This window comes from Nothoprocta perdicaria, unplaced genomic scaffold (assembly GCF_003342845.1).
Source record: "Nothoprocta perdicaria isolate Ctin4 unplaced genomic scaffold, notPer1 scaffold_143, whole genome shotgun sequence".
Taxonomy (NCBI): Eukaryota; Metazoa; Chordata; class Aves; order Tinamiformes; family Tinamidae; genus Nothoprocta; species Nothoprocta perdicaria.
Window position 1 is genome coordinate 1409974 of NW_020454572.1, and position 16980 is coordinate 1426953.

A 16980-nucleotide genomic window follows, 5' to 3' on the forward strand; every position below is an offset into this window, starting at 1 on the left:
CGATCGCTCCATGTCCCGCCTTTGCTACCTCAGCTGCYGGCTGACGTGAGGCAGGTGTTTCAGAAATGTCCCCCAGCAGGCGAGCACCCAAGGATGGCCCAGGACCGACAGCTCCAGCACTGCCATCTCACTGTGTTCATCACACACTGGCCCGAGCAAAGCAAGGTAGGCCAAGGTAGAACCAATACTGTCCATCCCCAGCACTCAAAGTCTTGAGGCTTTGCTCACAAAAGCTTCACATCTTTTGTCAAGACAGATGTTTGAGGGCAGCATGGGCCTCAAATTGTTTTTCCCATACAGTTCCTCAGCAATTCCTGTGAGAGTGAGGAACATCYAGCCACATGTGGTTTTTGGTCTTTGCTTCTTAACCAAGTTGGCTTTAGACTGGGAGGCTGCCAGAAAAAAACGAATCCTTCTGAAAGCCACCAAGTGACGCGTACACACCTGCCTCCCCAAAGACAAGGGACAGCATTCCCGCAGGGCACCGTGTTGGAAGGGGGCAGCCAGCRCATCCCTGCCAAGCCCCAGCGCTAAGGCCAGCAGTGCAGGGAGTACCGTGACCTGGAAACATGGGAGGAGAAAGACAAGATGTGGAGGGGCTGGTTTAAGAGGCAAGGTGCAGCTGTGTGGATGCACGACGGGAAACCGGGCTCGGGGCAGGGAGATGCAATCAGTTCTTGGGCATCTCCCTGTGTTTTGATAATGCAAACTTTGATCAAAGCACTTGTGGCGGCGGAACTGCAACACAGCCTGTTTGCCTAAGTGGAAAACTCAACAGACACGTCTCCGAAGCGGCTAAGTTGTGCTACAGGGACAGGTTGGGCTGTGTTAATRTTTTCCTGCAGTCAATTGATTTTTTTATCAGACATTTTTAACTTGTTAATTTTTTGTCTTGGTGCTAGGAACAAGCTAGCAAAGAACAGCAGCGATGGAGCCCGGGGAGACCCGCGGCCGAGGAGAGCCCGGCCGGCCGCAGCCCTCGCGTGCCACACAGGGCTGGCTTTGTGCGGCCTCGCCAACACGAGCGCGGGGGCAGGCCTTGGGCCTGGCTCTGCGCTTCAGCCTCAGGCTGGCTTCCTTAACCGTGGCCTTTAAAACTTATTAGTCCGCAGGCTGGGCTGCCGGGGGGACGTGGTTCGTCGCAGGAGAGCTGCCCGTCTCAGCAGCAGCAACAGGGGCTGTCTGGTCCTTGGGATGAAGGAAGATGCTCCAGCGAGCCAGGGTCTAGCGCTGCCTGTGGGGATCCACACTGAGGCTGGTGAAGCTCAATGGGACTGGTCTCCCCAGCCTGGAAGCGGACAGGGCTTCCAAAGGGACCCATCTTTGTTCCAATGGCACCATGCAGGCGTCTGCAATGCGTGGGTTTCGATCTCTGGGCATACAGATGATACCAACCGCCTCCAGCAGCACCCTGAGCGAGCCGGGAGAGGCCACGGATGGCTCACGGGAGCTGTTCCCGAGCGCTTCGGGCCCAGGTGGTGCCAGCTTTGAGCATGGAAAAATTGGTGCCACTCGTGGAGGCCTCGGCGTCCCGCTGGAATAGCTGCGCTGGCACCCAGACCGCAGTGGCACCCCTCGGGGAGCACCTTTGCTCTTGCGGATCAAGCAGCCCCTTTTGGCACTGGCGGGCTGCGGAGGGGCCTGTGGCTCATCAGCCGCCTCCCGGATGCTTTCCAAGGCATTTTCCAGCACCACATCACAAGGGCTGGGGATTAGACCCACCACTGGCCCTTATCAGTGGTGCTGATAAGAGCAACCAGAGAGGACGAAGGCTGAAATTTCTTAYGTGCGGGAGTGGGGAGAGGAGAAACCGCCATCCTTCTCGTCAGGGTCCCTCGTGTCCTAAGCAGCCCGTGCCCGCTCCGCCCACCGGCCCCCCATGGGTGTCTGCTGGCCCCTCCGTGGCGACGCTGAGGTAACAGAGCGGCGCGCCGCCATGTTCTGTGGCGCCAGGCGCGCGGCCATGCCGGCGCTCACAGGACGGTGCCGCAGCGCTGCGCGGCCGGCTGGAGCCGGGCGTGGGTGCCAGCAGGGTGGAGCGCAGTGGGATGAGGGGTTGGGAGCTGAGGGGCTGCCACGCCGCGGCACCCAGAGCACCGTCCTCCGGATGGGCAGGGACAGGGAGCTCCGGCTGCACCATCGCCTTCATGCGAGGCCTCGTCTGGCTGTGGTTGTCCCAGTCCGCCGTGGCGGGTGAGTGAAGGAGCCCACCCTGGCTCTGGAGGCACCGCAGGGATCCGGAGYGGAGGAGGGCGCCAGGATGCGTGTGCCCAACCCGCTGCCCCCCTTGGCCCTGCAGCCTGTGGCATCCAGGCCACCGCGTCCCCCCGGAGATCGACGCAGGAGTTTGCCGGTGTGGCGCAGTTCCCGTGGGTGGTGGCCCTGCAGGACCCGCGACAGGATGAGCACCTGGCCTTCGGCACCATCCTCAGCCAGCACTGGGTGCTCAGCGCGGCCTCCCGCCTGCAGGGCAGGTCGGTGTCCTGCTTGGAAGGCTCTCCGGCCCTCCTGGATCTCCCCATCTCCTGCTCTGCTTGGTCCCTCAGCAGGTTTATTGTTTTGCAGGCGGTTTGGAGGCCCATCCATCCTAGCGTGTCCCTTCTCCAAGGGTGACACAGAAAGCAGCCAGGGGTGATCCCTGCTGTGTGTGGCGRGCCCTACATCCCTCCCAGGCTCAGGACTCAAGATTCTTCCCTCCAGCTCCTCAGGAAAAAAAAATTCCTTCTTTACTGACTTGAAAAGGAGCTGAAAAAGAGCTGGGGGGATCATGCCAGTTCCCCCCCCTCCAGGTCACCTGGGCGCTGGGCAGGGGAAAAGGCTGTCACACTAGGGCCCGCTCCAGCCCCGTGGCATTAACGCAGCCGATGCCAAGGCTGGCTCCTTCTCCCAGGAGCATCGCCCAGGTCTTCCCTTCGCTTTCAGGCCCTGCTTCATGCAGCAGAGCCAAGCCCATGGCATCGTTCTGCTCCAGCCCACACTTAATAGTCCTCCCTGCACCATGATGCACAGTGACAGGGAGCCCTTTGCCTCCCCTCCCGGCACCTCTGCAGGCAGCAGGTGTTGGCCATGGTTGGGCTAAGCGACCTGAAGAGGCGGCAGGAGGAGCAGCCCCAGTACCGGATCAGCTCCATCATCCCCCACGAGGACTTTGACGCGACCACGCTCTACAATAACATAGCTCTGCTCAGGACGGCCATCCCGCTGGAGTTCAACGACACCGTCCAGCCCATCTGCTTCCCCCAGAGGAGCCTTTCTAGGTCGGACCTAGTGAACTGCTGGGTCTCGGGCTGGCTCCATCCCACAGCAGGTAGCCCCACTGTTCCCTCCCCCCAACAACCCTGATGGGAGGGAAAGGGACAGAGCTCCTCTTTGCTCCCCGTGTGCTGGCAAGAAAAAACACCAGCCAGTCACCCATTGCTGTTTTCTGGAGGCCAGGGGTGCCAAGGGCAAGGGCTCATTGGGGTCTCTTGGCCAGCCAGGGGCAAGTGCTGCAGCGGCTTTCTGAGGATGATCACCGTGGTGGACATCGACCTCTGCCCACTGGAAAGGATCCCTACAACTGAGTGCTGCAGCCACAGGGACGCTGATAATGTGTCAGGCTGCTTGGTAAGGGACATGTGGCACCCACCCAAACTGGGAGGCTGTCTAGCGAAACTGCTTTTCTCCCTTTTTTCCCTCACTCTGCACAGCTCTGACTCAAGGCTGGGAGAGAAGCCAAAACACTTGTTGAGTCTCTTCTGCTCAGTCCTTACAAGAAAAGATCCCTTTCAGCACAGCTTGCAAATAGCAGGCGTGGGAGACGGTGCCTGGATGTGTGACATCCATCTCCCTGCAGGCTGGAGGGAAACTGTCTCCCTGTAGGGTGCTGCTCTGCTCTCTGAGCCTATCTCATCATCAGGGCCACAGGGCTCCTCTCCAAGGGTGATCAGTGCCAAGGACAATCTTGCTCGATCCTTGGAAGGCAAAATGGGCAAGGATTCCTTGTGGTGGGTACAAAGAGATCAGCTGGGGCTAGGCTGGCACCTGGGGGCCTCTGGATCCCCTGAGAGCTTGGCCACTTCATGTGGGGTGCCCAGGAATGGGCTCTTCTATCAGCCCAGCCACAGCCAGCCCCTCAGTCTGAGGTGCTTGGCTGTAGCCAGTGATCAAGGAAGAAGCCGATGCAACTTGCTCTCCTTTCCTCAAGCGAAGTCCACCAGATGTAAAAGCAACAGCAGGAGGGAAACCGTGCTCTGGTGATACAACCCTGCCTTTTTGTGTCCTGAAGGGCAACCCAGGCAACCCCGTCATGTGCCAGATTAAGGGTACCGAGAAATGGGTCCTGAAAGGAGTGCTCAGTGAAGGTGGCATGAGATGCTACGGGCCATTCCTGTACACGATAGTGTCCTACTACAGCGACTGGATCTTGGCCACCACAGAACGGGCAGGAGCCCCAGTGTTCCCCACACTAGTCAGAGCAAGAGCTGTTCTGCCAACTCTGCCTGAAGACTGGGAAGAGGCTTTCAAATCAGTACAGAGAGTATTTCAGGAAGATGATTCCAACCTCAAGCAGGAAAAGACACACCTGAACTCATCTAAGGATGGGCCAGGCCGGGCCAGAAGCCACAAAGGACCAGAACATTCTGACTGTTACAAGCGGGAAACACTTCCCAACTCCAGCAGATACTCATCCCAAGCTTGGGGGCTTGGGGAGAGGATTGCTGTTCCTCTCTTGCTGTTTTGTTATTTTACGAGTTATTTTCTATGAGGCTTCCTTGTGCAATTGCAAAGCCCGCTTGGTTCATACACGTCACGTTGAAAGGAGCTGCCCTCTGCTCGCACTGCTGCGCCCTCCTCTAGTGTGTGAGCCCACTCTGAGCTATTAAATTCTGAAGCCTCCCAAAGCACCTCCTTGGTTCCTCCTGCACTAAGTGATCAGCGGGGCTGGCTCAGAGAGAAAGGACAGCTCCTGTAAACATGTCAGATTTGATCACCAGGGAACAAGTGCTTGTAGTGATAGAGAGGGGGAGGGAGGGAGCATCAGAGCACCACTGACTTTGACCTAGCAGGGCCTGCAGRGAGGCCGGGCAGCAGTGCCTCATGGAAGCTGGCATACGTGTGGCCTTGACAAAAGCGAGGGCCTCCCGACTGGAGTTAAGGAGYTCTTTATCATTTCACGCGGAAGCGGTTTCCCCTCATTGCAGCTGGCAGTGTGTTACATTTACCCACCCACTTGACAGCAAACCCTCTTTGGCCTCTTTCTGCAGCTTCCACTAGCTGTCCTACAGCATGGGACCCATCTAGTGCTGCTTACTGGTCATCTTGACCCGGTTCCATGCTCTGCGGTAGCTTTGCAAGGACATCTGCAAGAGAAGAAAGCAAGAGGGTCTTAACATGTTCAGACAAGAGATATGATGCAGAGGAAGCTGCAAAGTGGGAATCTAGCCTGGCCTGAAGTGCAGTGCGTGGAAACCCCCAGTCATTGGCACAGTGCTAAGGGCGTTTGACATGTCCTGCCGTGGAAGGGCTGGCAGGGGACAACAGGAGGCCGGTGAWTGAATGGTACCATTCGCGTTATGCCAGGGACAATAACAGGGTCCTTCTTTTGCTGCTCTGTTCCCGACTGCCCAGAGGCTCACAAGACTCACCACTGCCACGTGGGCAGTGCCCAAGTCAGTGCCCAGGTTTTGTGGCTCTGCCAGAGAGACGTGTGAGATGAAAGGGGAACGAGCAGGACATAGGTGCACAGCACCACACTATGAGTCCAAGGAGCTGGCTTTGCCCTAGCAGCTTCTCTCTGCACRCTGCCATGTGCACAGATATCCTCCACGGGGAGGGGTATGGATAGGTCGTGCTAGCTCTACGTTTCAAAAATACACTACAAAGATTGTTTGTGAAACACTTTGAGAGCATCAGAATGAACTACAGATGCTGCCAAGCCATCAGGAGTTAACTGGGCTTTTGGAAAAGGTCCACACAGGACCAAAGGGACATATGCAAAGTGAGAAATGTATCAGCTCCTGCATATCCCCTTGTCCTCACACATTACAGGCTTCAGGATAACAACCTGGTGATGCTTCCTGTCAAATTAACTGAGTCCTTGCCCTGGTTTCCCTTCTGAGCTCAAGTGTTAGAGCTTCAGCCTCTCTCCTTGGAGCAGGAAGCGATGGTTGCTTTGTAAACAGGAAGCGCCTCCAGCTCTGGTGTGCATCAGGGAAACCACAGCGCGAGAGCTGGCGCTTCGCGGGCACAGAGCAGCCCCGCTGGTGCCTGGAGTGCCGGCAGGTGGGCAGGCACAGAGCGGGTCCCACAGCCATCTCTGCAGCGGGTTCGTGCACACCCGGTCCCGTTGCACTCACCTCAGCAATCGACACCTTCCTCTCCCAAGCCTTGAGGCTGTTTTGGAGGTCACTGATGGCCATCTTCTCCTGCACGTACCTCAGAACAGGGGGAACTCGGTAATCTGAGAGCTGCCTTCGCAGCTGCTTATTCAGGCTCTCAGCTTTGGCTCGTTCCTAAAAGGGAGACAGGGCAAGGAAATCCAAGAGAAATATTCTTGTGGCCAAGAATATGGCCCAAGGCTGAGGTGTCCCAGCCRGGCTGTGTCTCCACACTGGTGTGACAGTGATGCTGCTTCTCACTGGAGAGGATGCTGCTGATGAAGAGTTTGAGGAATTGAAATTCYCAGAAACCAATGGCTGATAACTGTGGAGCTGAGGCCAAAATCCACAGAGGGATTCTTTTTCTGTTTTGTAAACTTACTGACTCTTACTGGCATAAACAGAAGCTACYGGACAGATCCATGAAGGTGGGTAARCATCCAGCTCACTGCAGTGGACTACCAGGGATCCYCAAGCCCTAGGACAGATCYTCTTTTTACCTCYTCCACCACAAYRGTTTCTCTTTCRATCTTCTCCAGCAGCTCCTTCCTCTGGGAGATGTCTTTCGTCAGGCACACTGATGTTTCCATGGCATCCTGCAGCCTCCTCTGGAATACAAGATGGTGATAGTGTCAACAGGCACAACCACAGCTCCCAGGTAGCTGCAAAGCCAGCCCTTTGCTTCCTAAGCACAGATCCTCCTCAGGCTTTGTGTCAGCTAGTGATACAGGAATCCTGCTCCAAGTGGATCTACATGGCATCTCAAGTACCTTCAAGCAACCTAGCATCTATGTTACAGCACAGCCAAAGAAGAGCAGCCTGAGTTTAGGACTCATCCAGGCAGAAGGGTTCTTCCCAGAGAAGCAAATACTCCCAGCAGAGCAGCACTTTAATTGATATAATCAGAGCTTCAGAAACGTGGCTGCAGCTCATGACATCCTTCTGAGCGTCACAGGTTACTTATACATGTGTTTTCCTGTCCAGGTCAGCACCGAGGCTCTTCCCAATCAGAATTGTTCCCTCTAAAATAGCCATGTTGCAAAGCACAAGCCCTGTTTTTGGCCTACAGTCAAATGTGCAAGTGGACACCCCTGCTAGGAGAGGAATGTAGCACTCTGGTGGGTCAAGCAAAGCTCCCAGCTGAGCTGATAAATCAGTGGAAAGACTGTTCAGCATCCTTAGACTGAGAAAGTGAAGCAGGCAGGAGCTGTTGGTGAGCTCCTGTCTGATGCTTGGAGACTGGAGGAAAGGAAAATAGGGGTGCTAAGAGCTTCACTTACTTTGTAGAGGTTGAGAGCCTGGACAGTCTTTCCTGAGGTCAGYTTTAGCTGCAGCAGCTCTTCATTCTTCTCCTCAATCTTCTCCTGGTACTGCATGTTTCTAATTTGCAGCTGCTCGAAACGGACTTCACGGAACGTCTCTCCCATGTGCTCCTTCTGCAGACCCAAGGAAGCACAGCTACAGATTGCTGGCCACAGGTAAATCCCAAATAAGAGGAGGGTTAGGCTCTGTGGTAAAAGCAGACTTAATGAACAGACTTCAGCCTGGCTGCAGACCTGGGGCTTAGGGAGAAACGAGAGACACAACATGCTGCTCCCCACGTGCCCTGTGTCCGAGCGTGGTGCAGCCAAGGAATACAGGCAGGTTCCCTTTGGCCAGGCTCTAGCCATGCCAGCGCCCTTCCGCTGGGAATTGCATCTCTTCCAGGGTGCAGAGCTCTGCCAGCTTCCACTCTGAGACTTCTTGTCTCATCTCCTGCATGCAGAGATGTTCCAAGTCTGAACCTCTCCTGACAGACAACAGTGCCCCTCAGCAGAGACGGCAAGGCTGGAAGCGAAGGGAGGAGGGCGAGAGGGAGGAAGGGGGCCCTGCCTCTCTACACAGGGCAGGGTGGACATCTCWGCACCAGCCTGAACCCCTCTGCTCTTGCCCTGCTTTTCCTCAACCGCCACACGCACCTGCCTGAGCTGTTGCTGCAGCTTTTTCTTGTAGCTCCTGAGTGAATCATTTTTCAGGCGTAACTTTTCTTTCAGCAGATCCTAGGAAAAGACAGCAAAGTGGAACAGCTGAATCTGGGATGAGAAAGAACCTGGACCCCTCTCCTTATGGTGCAATTCCTGTTCATCTCATGCAGCCTTCATATTGTTCACCTCTGACTGATGAAGAAGGACTTCTCTCAGTGAGAAACTCTGCTCAGCATCACCGTGACCCAGATGTGGGAATAGATGTGGGCTGTGCAGTTCCCCGGCCTCCACCGAGCTGGAGAGCTGAGCCCTGTACAGTCTCTACCCACATCTGTGCTGCAGCCCACCAGGCTGATGAGCACCCAGACTGGTCACTGGCTGGTAAGTGTGACAAGGCTTGTCCACACATGCTTGCCAAGATAGGTCTGAAAGGTTTATGCAGGCCATAACTGAGGACAGGAACTRGGATTTTGTATAAATGACATACTTTTCAGAGGATAGTCCAGGTTTGAAAATTGTCCTGCTGCACTGACCCTCTGGTGGTTCCTCTCCTCCAGGTATCTCAGCAGCTTCTCARAAGCCACAGTACCACCCTTCTTCTGGGAGAGGGTGCTGATTTCTTTGTCAAAGTCACTGATGGCTTTTTTAACCTCAGCCCACCAAACATCTGCTTCTTCCATGGCTGCCTGTAGAAACAGAGTCACGTAGCAGTGAAGAGGTGCCAGCATCCCTTGTTCAGGAAGCATTGGGGGTAGAAAACACTGGAAATGACCGGGCATACTTTCTGCTGAGATACTTTTGCTTTATCCTGAGCTACAAACACCGCTACAGAAGACAATATGTAGCCCCGTTTGTTCACTGCATGCATCTGGTGGCCACACAAGAGAGACAGGCTGCCTGCTTCCCTTGTCCTGGCCGCTGCGTGCTGCACCAGGTGATCCCAACCAAAAGAAGAGGTGGTTTCTCCTTTCCCAAGAACTCTTGGTCTTCTTGCCAAGAAGAAGCTCCTGGCAGACAGCCTAGGGCAGGCAGGTATGGAGATACAGCAGCAAGGAYCTTGCAGCAGCGACCCAGGGTGGGAAATCTGGAGCACACCCAGATCAAAACTTGAAGACAATGGAAGGACAAAGCCTGCATGGAGTCCAATCAAACCAGGAAGCTCTCGAGAGCTGTTAGATTGGGAAAAAAAATGTCTGGCAAAAAAAAAAAAAAAAAAAAAAAAAAAAAAGGCAAACCTTTTAGAAGAGACAAAAAGGAGATTTTGTTTTCCAGCATTTCACACAGCAGAGCTGAGCTCCTCCATTTAAAAGTCTTCTAGACTAGTATTTTATTAGTATGGGCTATAATATAATGCAACTTTAGAGACTCTAAAGGGGAGGGAGACTCTAAAGGGGACCCCTCTGCTGGTGTGTTTGCCTGCAGGGAAGGGGTGAGGTGAGGAACTGGCGCCCAGCCTCAACTCAGGAGCACTCATAGCAGTGCTCTGCTAYGAACAGCCCTTGACAGACAAGTCTGACTCACTGGCACGAGGGAGGGCATATTGAAAGTGCTGTGAGAASTAACAAGGTTGCTCAACAAACACCTTGGTGATTCTCACGTGTCTGGAAAGCCATACCTCAAGGTCCTGAAGGGTCTGCTCAGAGTCCTCCTCTATCTTCTGAATCTCATCCTTTGTTTCCTCCAGCTCCCGCTCCACCAGCTCACATTTCTGCTCCACTGTCAGGCCCAGAAAACGCTCTGATGGACCACGTGACTTGGATTTGTGCCTGCTACGGATCTGCAAGCGCCAAGGAACAATGAAGATGCCATTACAAAGACATAGCAATCCCTAGGGTCACATGCTGGAGTCTACAGCAAGGACAAGGAGACAGCACCAGAGCGGGGCTAACACACACCTTGGCTCCCCCTCTGTTCTTTCCTCCCCCAGAAAACCCTCTCACACAAGCACTTTCAATTCAATCCAACAGGCAGATCCTGGGCTACAGGTTAAAGCTGAGGCTAGAGCCTCATGTGGGCAAGTGAAGCATCTCTTTGTGGTAAAGATGCTAATTAACAGTGACATTATTTACAACTTTCCACGTGGAAGAGTTGAGATCTCCTATGAGTGCCCAGGTCAGACACACTGAGCTCACTGCAGCATGAGTAGACTGGAATTTGCTCTCAGGACTAATAGGGCTGAGAAGCAATCATAGCTTATGTGGAGCCCAGCATTGCTCCCATCTGGCCAAGGGTGAAGTTCCCAAGGGCTGAGAAAAAAAAAAAAATCAGAGCGTGATTACTTTGGACTCAGGCTAAAATCTAGTGCAAGAAACTGGCTGAAAGCTCCACCACGAAGGGTCACTGAGTTGCCAATGAAAAGGCGAAGTTCAGGCCAAGAGGCTTAAATGCGCTCAGTAGCCAGGGTTCATCTCAAGCTCCAGTGAGAAGGGACAGAGCAACCTGCATGCAGGAGCAGTAAATGGATGTGGACACACATCAATGTAAGCCKGGGTGGAACTTCCGCAAGAGGGAGAAGAGGAGGAGCAGAGCATCCTTAGCACCCATGTGCCATGGTCTTGGGCAAGTCCCTGGCTTTCTTGGCATCAGTTTCACGGCTTATGGAGCATCTACTTCAAAATAAGCTTGTGGCAGGAGGACTCTTGACCTGAAGGCAGAGCAGTGCAAATGCACATACCTAGACCAGCAGCATTGTGTTTTGCAAGCAGGGTCTAGGTTAAGTGGTGGACCACTGCAAAGCCAGTCTGTAGGAAGTGCTGCCCTCGCACCACCTGCTCTATCTGCTTTGACATGGGGGAGGTCCAAAGGAAGGCAAAAAGGGCAGCGAATGGCAAGTTTTGGTCCTGCTGAGAGGCACACATGGGAACGGGGGTATCTGCAGCCGTGGGAATGGGGGATCTGCAGCCGTGCGGCTGCTGGCAACCTTGGCAGCGGTACCTGCATCACCTCGGGCGAGGAGTCCCGCGTGTCCGCCAGCAGGTGCAGCGACTGGCTCTGCGGCTCCAGCCTGCAGTACCATTTCTCCAGCGTTTCCATCTCGACCTTGAGCATGGCGGTGGCATGGCTGCCAAGGGCGGGGGTCAGCGCGCCCCGCCTCCCGGGGCTCGGGAGGCACCGAGGGCACAGCGGCGGCTGGAGCTCGGGCCGCTGGTGGCAGCGCGGCCCCTTGCCCGCACGCGGGACAGGCCCCATGTCCCCGCGCGCCGGGGGCACAGCCATGGCCTCCCTACCTGAGCTCCTGCAGCAGGGCCCGCAGCTGCGGCAGCGGCAGCGTCGCCGGGTCCGGAGCTGAGTCCTGCGCTGAGTCCTCGGAGAGGGTTGGGGCTAGGGACGGGGACGGGGATGGGGGCGAGGACGGGGCCGGGCCTGGGGACGGGGCCTGGGCTGTGTCTGCCGCCGCCGCCGCCATGGCGTCTCCTGGCAACGCCGCGGACACGCGGGGCCACTGCCCTGCCGCTGCCTCCGGGGCCACCTCGCGGGTGTGCGGGGCCACCCCGAGCTCTGCGGGGGACACCCCGAGCTCTGCGGGGGACACCAGCACACCTCGCTGCTCCCCGGGGCCACCACATCCCCAAAGCACAGAGGGGGAAGGGGGCCACCTCGCTGCTCCCCCAGGCCACCCTGCACTGTCAGCCATGGAGGGCACCCCAGAACACCTCACCGGTTCCCAGGACCACTCCATACCCCAAAGCACAGGGGGGTCACCAGGCCACCTTGTGGGTCCCCAGGACCACCCCACATCCTGAATTGTGGAGGGAACACCAGGTCACTTCACTGGTCCCTGAGGCCACCCCATACCATAGAAGGGACACACCTGGCCACCTTGCTGGTCCCCCAGGCCACCCTGCACCCTGAGCAACGGAGGGCACACAAGCCACCTTGCTGGTCCCTGAGGCCACTCCACACCTCAAGGTGAGGCAAGGTGAGGTCTTGCTGCCTGAAATGATTCCCTCCATCAGCTTGCCGCGTCATGCGGGCAAAGCCGCAGGAGGGATGCAAGGCATCCTGTTCCCCTCGCCCATGTTTGGGAGCCCGTGCCCCATTGCAGGCATTCACGTGCGGTGCTTTAGCTTGTTTCAGAACTCGCTTCATTGCTCTCCTCTTGCATCCAGCAAGGGCAACTGTAGGACCCAGTTGGGAAAACAGGAGCCCCCGCGGGTATGCCTWTGTTCAGGAGCATTATAAGGGTGTGGAGCACCGCGTCTGAGCAACCCTGCTGGAAGAGCATGAGTCACATCCAGCTTCTGAGGCACCAGGCTCCTTCCCCTTCCAAACGGCACCACTGTGCTGGGTGCTCGCTCCCAACCATGTGCGTCCCCCCAGACTGGTGAGATGCCCAGGACCTCCGCCACACAGCTCTGCCCAGGGATGAGAGGCGCACGGCAACCTCATTATATAACCGGAGGAAAAAATCAATACAGTGGCTATGGCCTATTTCTGGCCCGTTGACAAAGTGGATTTATTATGTCATGCTCCTGATCTCATCGGGCTTTGCAGGGGAATCTGACAAGGATGCTGCGAATCCACATAATGGCCAGAATATGTCAAAATTCATCCTGAGGATGCATCTGAGTCATCATCACATTTGATCCATAGGCGAAGGAACACGCTCCCTGGCCTCATTAGTGCCGCAGGAAGCACAGCACTCACTTGAAGTTCTTCATCCTGTATAGGCACTCGGTGCCAAAGCGAAAGAGTTTTTTTTTTTTTTTTTTTTTTGGAGATAGGGACTTATAAAACAGAAGGAGAGAACGTATGTGTGGTGCTGCCTTGGTTCTCTCTCAGAAGAGATGGAAAAAATTGAACATGAGATCCAGAAATTGAAAATCACTCCATTCAGCTCTGCCGAGCTTCATGGCGGTCAGCAGGAAACTCGCTGCTCCTCGGCCACAAGATTTGCCCCTGCCAAAAGCCAGATGCTCCAAAGCTCTGAAATATCTCCAGGACAAGATCTCCTACTGCATCTAATGACCAAAAAGCAGGAACAGGATTTCCCTAAATTTGCCCTGGGAAACAGCTGGACCTTTTCGGTTGAGTCTGAAAATAGCGCTGACAATAAAAATAGTTTGAAAATATTTTGGGGAAGGTAGGTAAAGTTTGACGAACTTCAAAGTAGCTACAAAAAGGCTTTTATTGTGGGAAGCATCAGGCAGTGTTAAGACTCGGCAATGCCAGGAACCAGCTGTCTCGGGAGCCAGGAAGCCTTGGGTTCCTGCCTTTGGGACAGACCTGCAAGTGGGCAGCCAAGGAGTCAGCTGGAGGAGCTGGCCACACTCCAGGCAGGTTTCCTGCCAGAAAGGAGCCTGGCAAGCCCATTTTGTAACCTGCTTGCATCCCACTGGAAAGCTCTCAGGAGCATGTCACCTGCGATGGAACAAGTTCCTGCTGATGAGCTGGCGTAGTCCAGTGGGAACAAACAAAACCCCAACACACTAGAAAAAGGGTGGTGGACTTGATGCCCATACATCAAGTGGCCCACCCAAACAGCAGCAGGCTGTAAAAAGTGGGTCTCTGGGACACTCTGTTGGGTCTCCGATGGAGAGTGGGTCTCCGTTGCTCCCACACTCAGGTGCAAGCAGGGTAGCTTCATGCGCATCCCTGCTCCATGGCATTGGTTTCACGTGGAGGGAGGCACCTCAGGTTTCATCTTGCTTTCCGCAGAGTGTGCAAGGCTGCAAGGGCACCCTGGCTGCTGAGGCCCCGAGCTTGGACATCGATCCAAATTTCCCTGCACCTTGGGAGTGTTTGGATCTGGATTTCACCGTGCTCTCACATTGAGTTTCCTGGGGACAGATGAATTTCTCAGCTGTGCACTGGTATGGCTTTATCCCCCTCACTCTGAGAAGGAGCTGTATGTACATGCCAGTACCATCGTGCTGTTCTGTGATTCAAACCCTTTGCATATACTGTCATGAATTCCAATTTATCTAAGGACCTTTGCGCTGTAAGCTGATGCGCTTCTGAATCTTCTTGGAGTCTTATTCCACCACACATGGCCACTGGTAGACGATTTTCATTTTCCATTTGTAATCCTGATAGCAAGAGGCTGCTAAGATGTCTTTTGCCAAGGGATAGCCGGTTTTCCACTCGCTTTGCTAAGACATCCTACAGAAGTGGGTGCTGACTTGCCTTTTCTCTCCAATGGTGGGCGCCCTGGTTGAGCCAGCACTTTGGATCCACCCACTCAGCTTGCCAAAAAGCCCGTGGAAGTCTTGCCTGGCTGGCAAACTGCCAGTGTAAAATTATAAAGTCCTGTTGGATTTCCTGGCAATGCACTTCCCTGGAAAGTTCACTGGGTTTTGCYGTGCGTGGTTGACTCGGTGCTTATCTTCTCAGCAAGACTTTCCATAGGTTGCCTCTTGCTGTAACCTCCAAGTCCAGCACCCACGTCAGCTTGAGTTTGATGAATGGAAAGTTCTCCCTTTCTTGGCCCTCAGAGGAAAAGAAAACCATCTCTCTTACGTGTGTTTCCATAAAGGAATGCAGCCCAAGGCTTATATGCATAGCTCCCCTGCTTTCCCCATTACTGGCAGCACGGAGAATCACAGGACAACATCTTTACCCAGCATGAAACTGTCGGCTTGTCTTTGGCTGCAGACAGCACAGGGGGTGCCTGTGGCAAAGGAAGCACTGGCCCTGTGACCCTGTAGATGGAAAGGTCCCTTTCCAGAGCAGCCTGGACCAGAGCTCTGAACCACAGCAGCCTGGARTAGGTCTAATTCCCATCCAAGACCAAGGTGACGTTTGGATGGTCTCAGGGAGGGCTCCCGCTTTAACCCACCATCACCTTTGGCCTTCCTGAGGTGTTAGAAAGGCTGCTGCGATGCCATTGACACCAGCAACAGGCAGGGACACACCGTCGATGCATCGTTGATTCCTGCGATAGCGCCAGCCGTGCTCAGTGCCAGCCGGAGCCCGCCCAGCGCCCGGGAAGCCGCTTCCCGGCGCTCAGCATATGGCACATGTAGGGTGAGAGCAGAGGCAGCATTAAAAATAGCAGTGGAGATCTGCCTGGGGACCTGCCAGGAACGGTGCCGCCGTAAGGAGCAAGGAAGCCGTGTCCCGACCCGTGCTGGAAATGCCAGGCCAGCGGCACCCATGGAGCGCACGTCCYTGTGGCCGCCCCTGCATCCCAGGCCCTGCATCCCGCCCCTGGGGCAGAAGGGGCACCAGCTGGTGCATCTTCCTTCTCCCCACCTCTTGCCTCTGCAAAATTTGGAGAAATCCATCCAGTGAGCGCTGTTTCTGTAGGTCACCAGGCTAAGGAGGTGCCCCAGCTTCTCTTGGACACCGTGGTGCTCCGTCCCCCGCTTTGCGGCCAGCTCTGTCCTCCCTGGCTGGGACCCAAGCAGTGCGTCCTCCCTGGTGCTGGCATCCCTGGGCTTGGGCGATAACCCCAGTGCTGCTGGGGGCATGGCTGGTGGCCCACGGCCTTTCCTGGTGACAGTGCCCCACGTGGCTTTCCTGCCTCTGCTTCTGCTGCCCTTCTTTCACTGCTTGAAGCAAAGCCCCCCTCCATCTCCTCCAGCCCCTCTCCCCCAGGGCTGGGGCTTCCCCGGGGTTTTCCAGGAGGCACCAGAGCAGGATGTGCCCTGTCTCCTGCCTGCGACAAGGTCTCTCCTGATGGGTGGTTTGAAGCACCAGCAAATTACCCCTTTCCATCAGGGAAGCAGCCAGGCCAGCCTCTCTCCCGGCCCAGCTGCCGGGGGCTGGCAGAGGCGCCAGACAGCTACTGCTTTAACCTTTCAGAAGCAGGAAGGTTCTCAACATGCCTCATTTTCTGCCCTGYGTCCACTGCCCAGGCTTTTTTGTTTACTGTCCTCTGTTCCCCTGACTCGCCTGTCCCGCATGGGCCCAGAGCACAAGCTCCTCACTGACCCTTCCCTCTTCGGACTCCCCACAGGACCAAGAACATCTCTGTGCCTCTTCACGCTTGCGTGGAGACCCCACCAAATCCTGGCAGATAGGGATTCTCTCCCRGGAATGTTTTAAAACGGTCCTCCTGCCTGTCCCGAAGGACACATGGGTTCCCATGGCAAGGGCAGGGATGCCCATGTGCCGCTCCGACCACCCTGCTCCGTCAGCACTCGCTGTCCGTGACAGCCGTACCCTACTGCTCTGGACCGAATCTGGTGTTAACGACGGTGATGCCACAGCTGCGTCAGCGAGTTAATGCAAGTGTTCACATCCCCTGAACCTCAGCGCGTCCGCAGGGGCGCTTGGGAACTGGAGGTCCCATGGGAGCTGAGAGTGCCCGAGGGACTGGGGGGCCCATGGGTGCTGCGGGTGCGCGGGAGCCTGGGCGTCCCTGGAGGCGCATGTGGCCCTGGGGACGGGGTGTCTGAGGCGGTGGCAGGGGCCGAGAGGGTGCGATGGGCTGTGTGACAGGGGTGACAGGGCTGCGACAAGGCGCAAGGGGCTGCGAGGGGGTGACAGTGCAGGAGGGGCTGTGGCGCAGACTGAGATGGGTGGGTGATAAGGGCTGAAGGGGGCAGGAAGGGGCGACAGGGGCTGTGCCGGGAGGGACTGGGGGGTGATGGGGGTGAAGGGAGGGTGATGGGGTGACAGGGGCATGATTGACAGGACGGTGACAGGAGGGTGCTGAGGGGATGCTGGGGGGGTGCCAGGAGGGTGACCTGGGGAAAATGTAGGTGCTGGGG

At 55.9% G+C, this 16980-nt stretch overlaps 2 protein-coding genes across 2 annotated transcripts; one reads left to right on the forward strand and one right to left on the reverse strand.

Moving 5' to 3' along the window:
* Window positions 1–2147: 2147 nt before the first annotated feature.
* PRSS54 (serine protease 54) lies at window positions 2148–5216 on the forward strand. The gene is made up of 6 exons (XM_026034349.1): window positions 2148–2193; window positions 2300–2474; window positions 3051–3307; window positions 3476–3606; window positions 4268–4423; window positions 5184–5216. The coding sequence occupies exons 1-6, from the start codon at window positions 2148–2150 to the stop codon at window positions 5214–5216; spliced, it is 798 nt and encodes a 265-aa protein (XP_025890134.1).
* CCDC113 (coiled-coil domain containing 113) lies at window positions 5203–11729 on the reverse strand. Its single transcript, XM_026034350.1, has 9 exons — window positions 11551–11729; window positions 11258–11384; window positions 9939–10100; window positions 8857–9009; window positions 8318–8398; window positions 7640–7795; window positions 6860–6967; window positions 6339–6494; window positions 5203–5342 (listed from the first exon to the last, which is right to left on the reverse strand). The coding sequence occupies exons 1-9, from the start codon at window positions 11727–11729 to the stop codon at window positions 5280–5282; spliced, it is 1185 nt and encodes a 394-aa protein (XP_025890135.1). The 3' UTR covers window positions 5203–5279.
* Window positions 11730–16980: the final 5251 nt, after the last annotated feature.

What these genes read in the sequence shown, in the direction of transcription:
- PRSS54 (XM_026034349.1), top strand. Translation starts at nt 2,148, where the DNA reads ATGCGAGGCCTCGTCTGGCTGTGGTTGTCCCAGTCCGCCGTGGCGG. An exon ending in GCCTCCCGCCTGCAGGGCAG is followed by an intron (nt 2,475 to 3,050) that starts GTCGGTGTCCTG and finishes GCACCTCTGCAG; the next exon opens with GCAGCAGGTGTTGGCCATGG. An exon ending in CTGGCTCCATCCCACAGCAG is followed by an intron (nt 3,308 to 3,475) that starts GTAGCCCCACTG and finishes TCTCTTGGCCAG; the next exon opens with CCAGGGGCAAGTGCTGCAGC.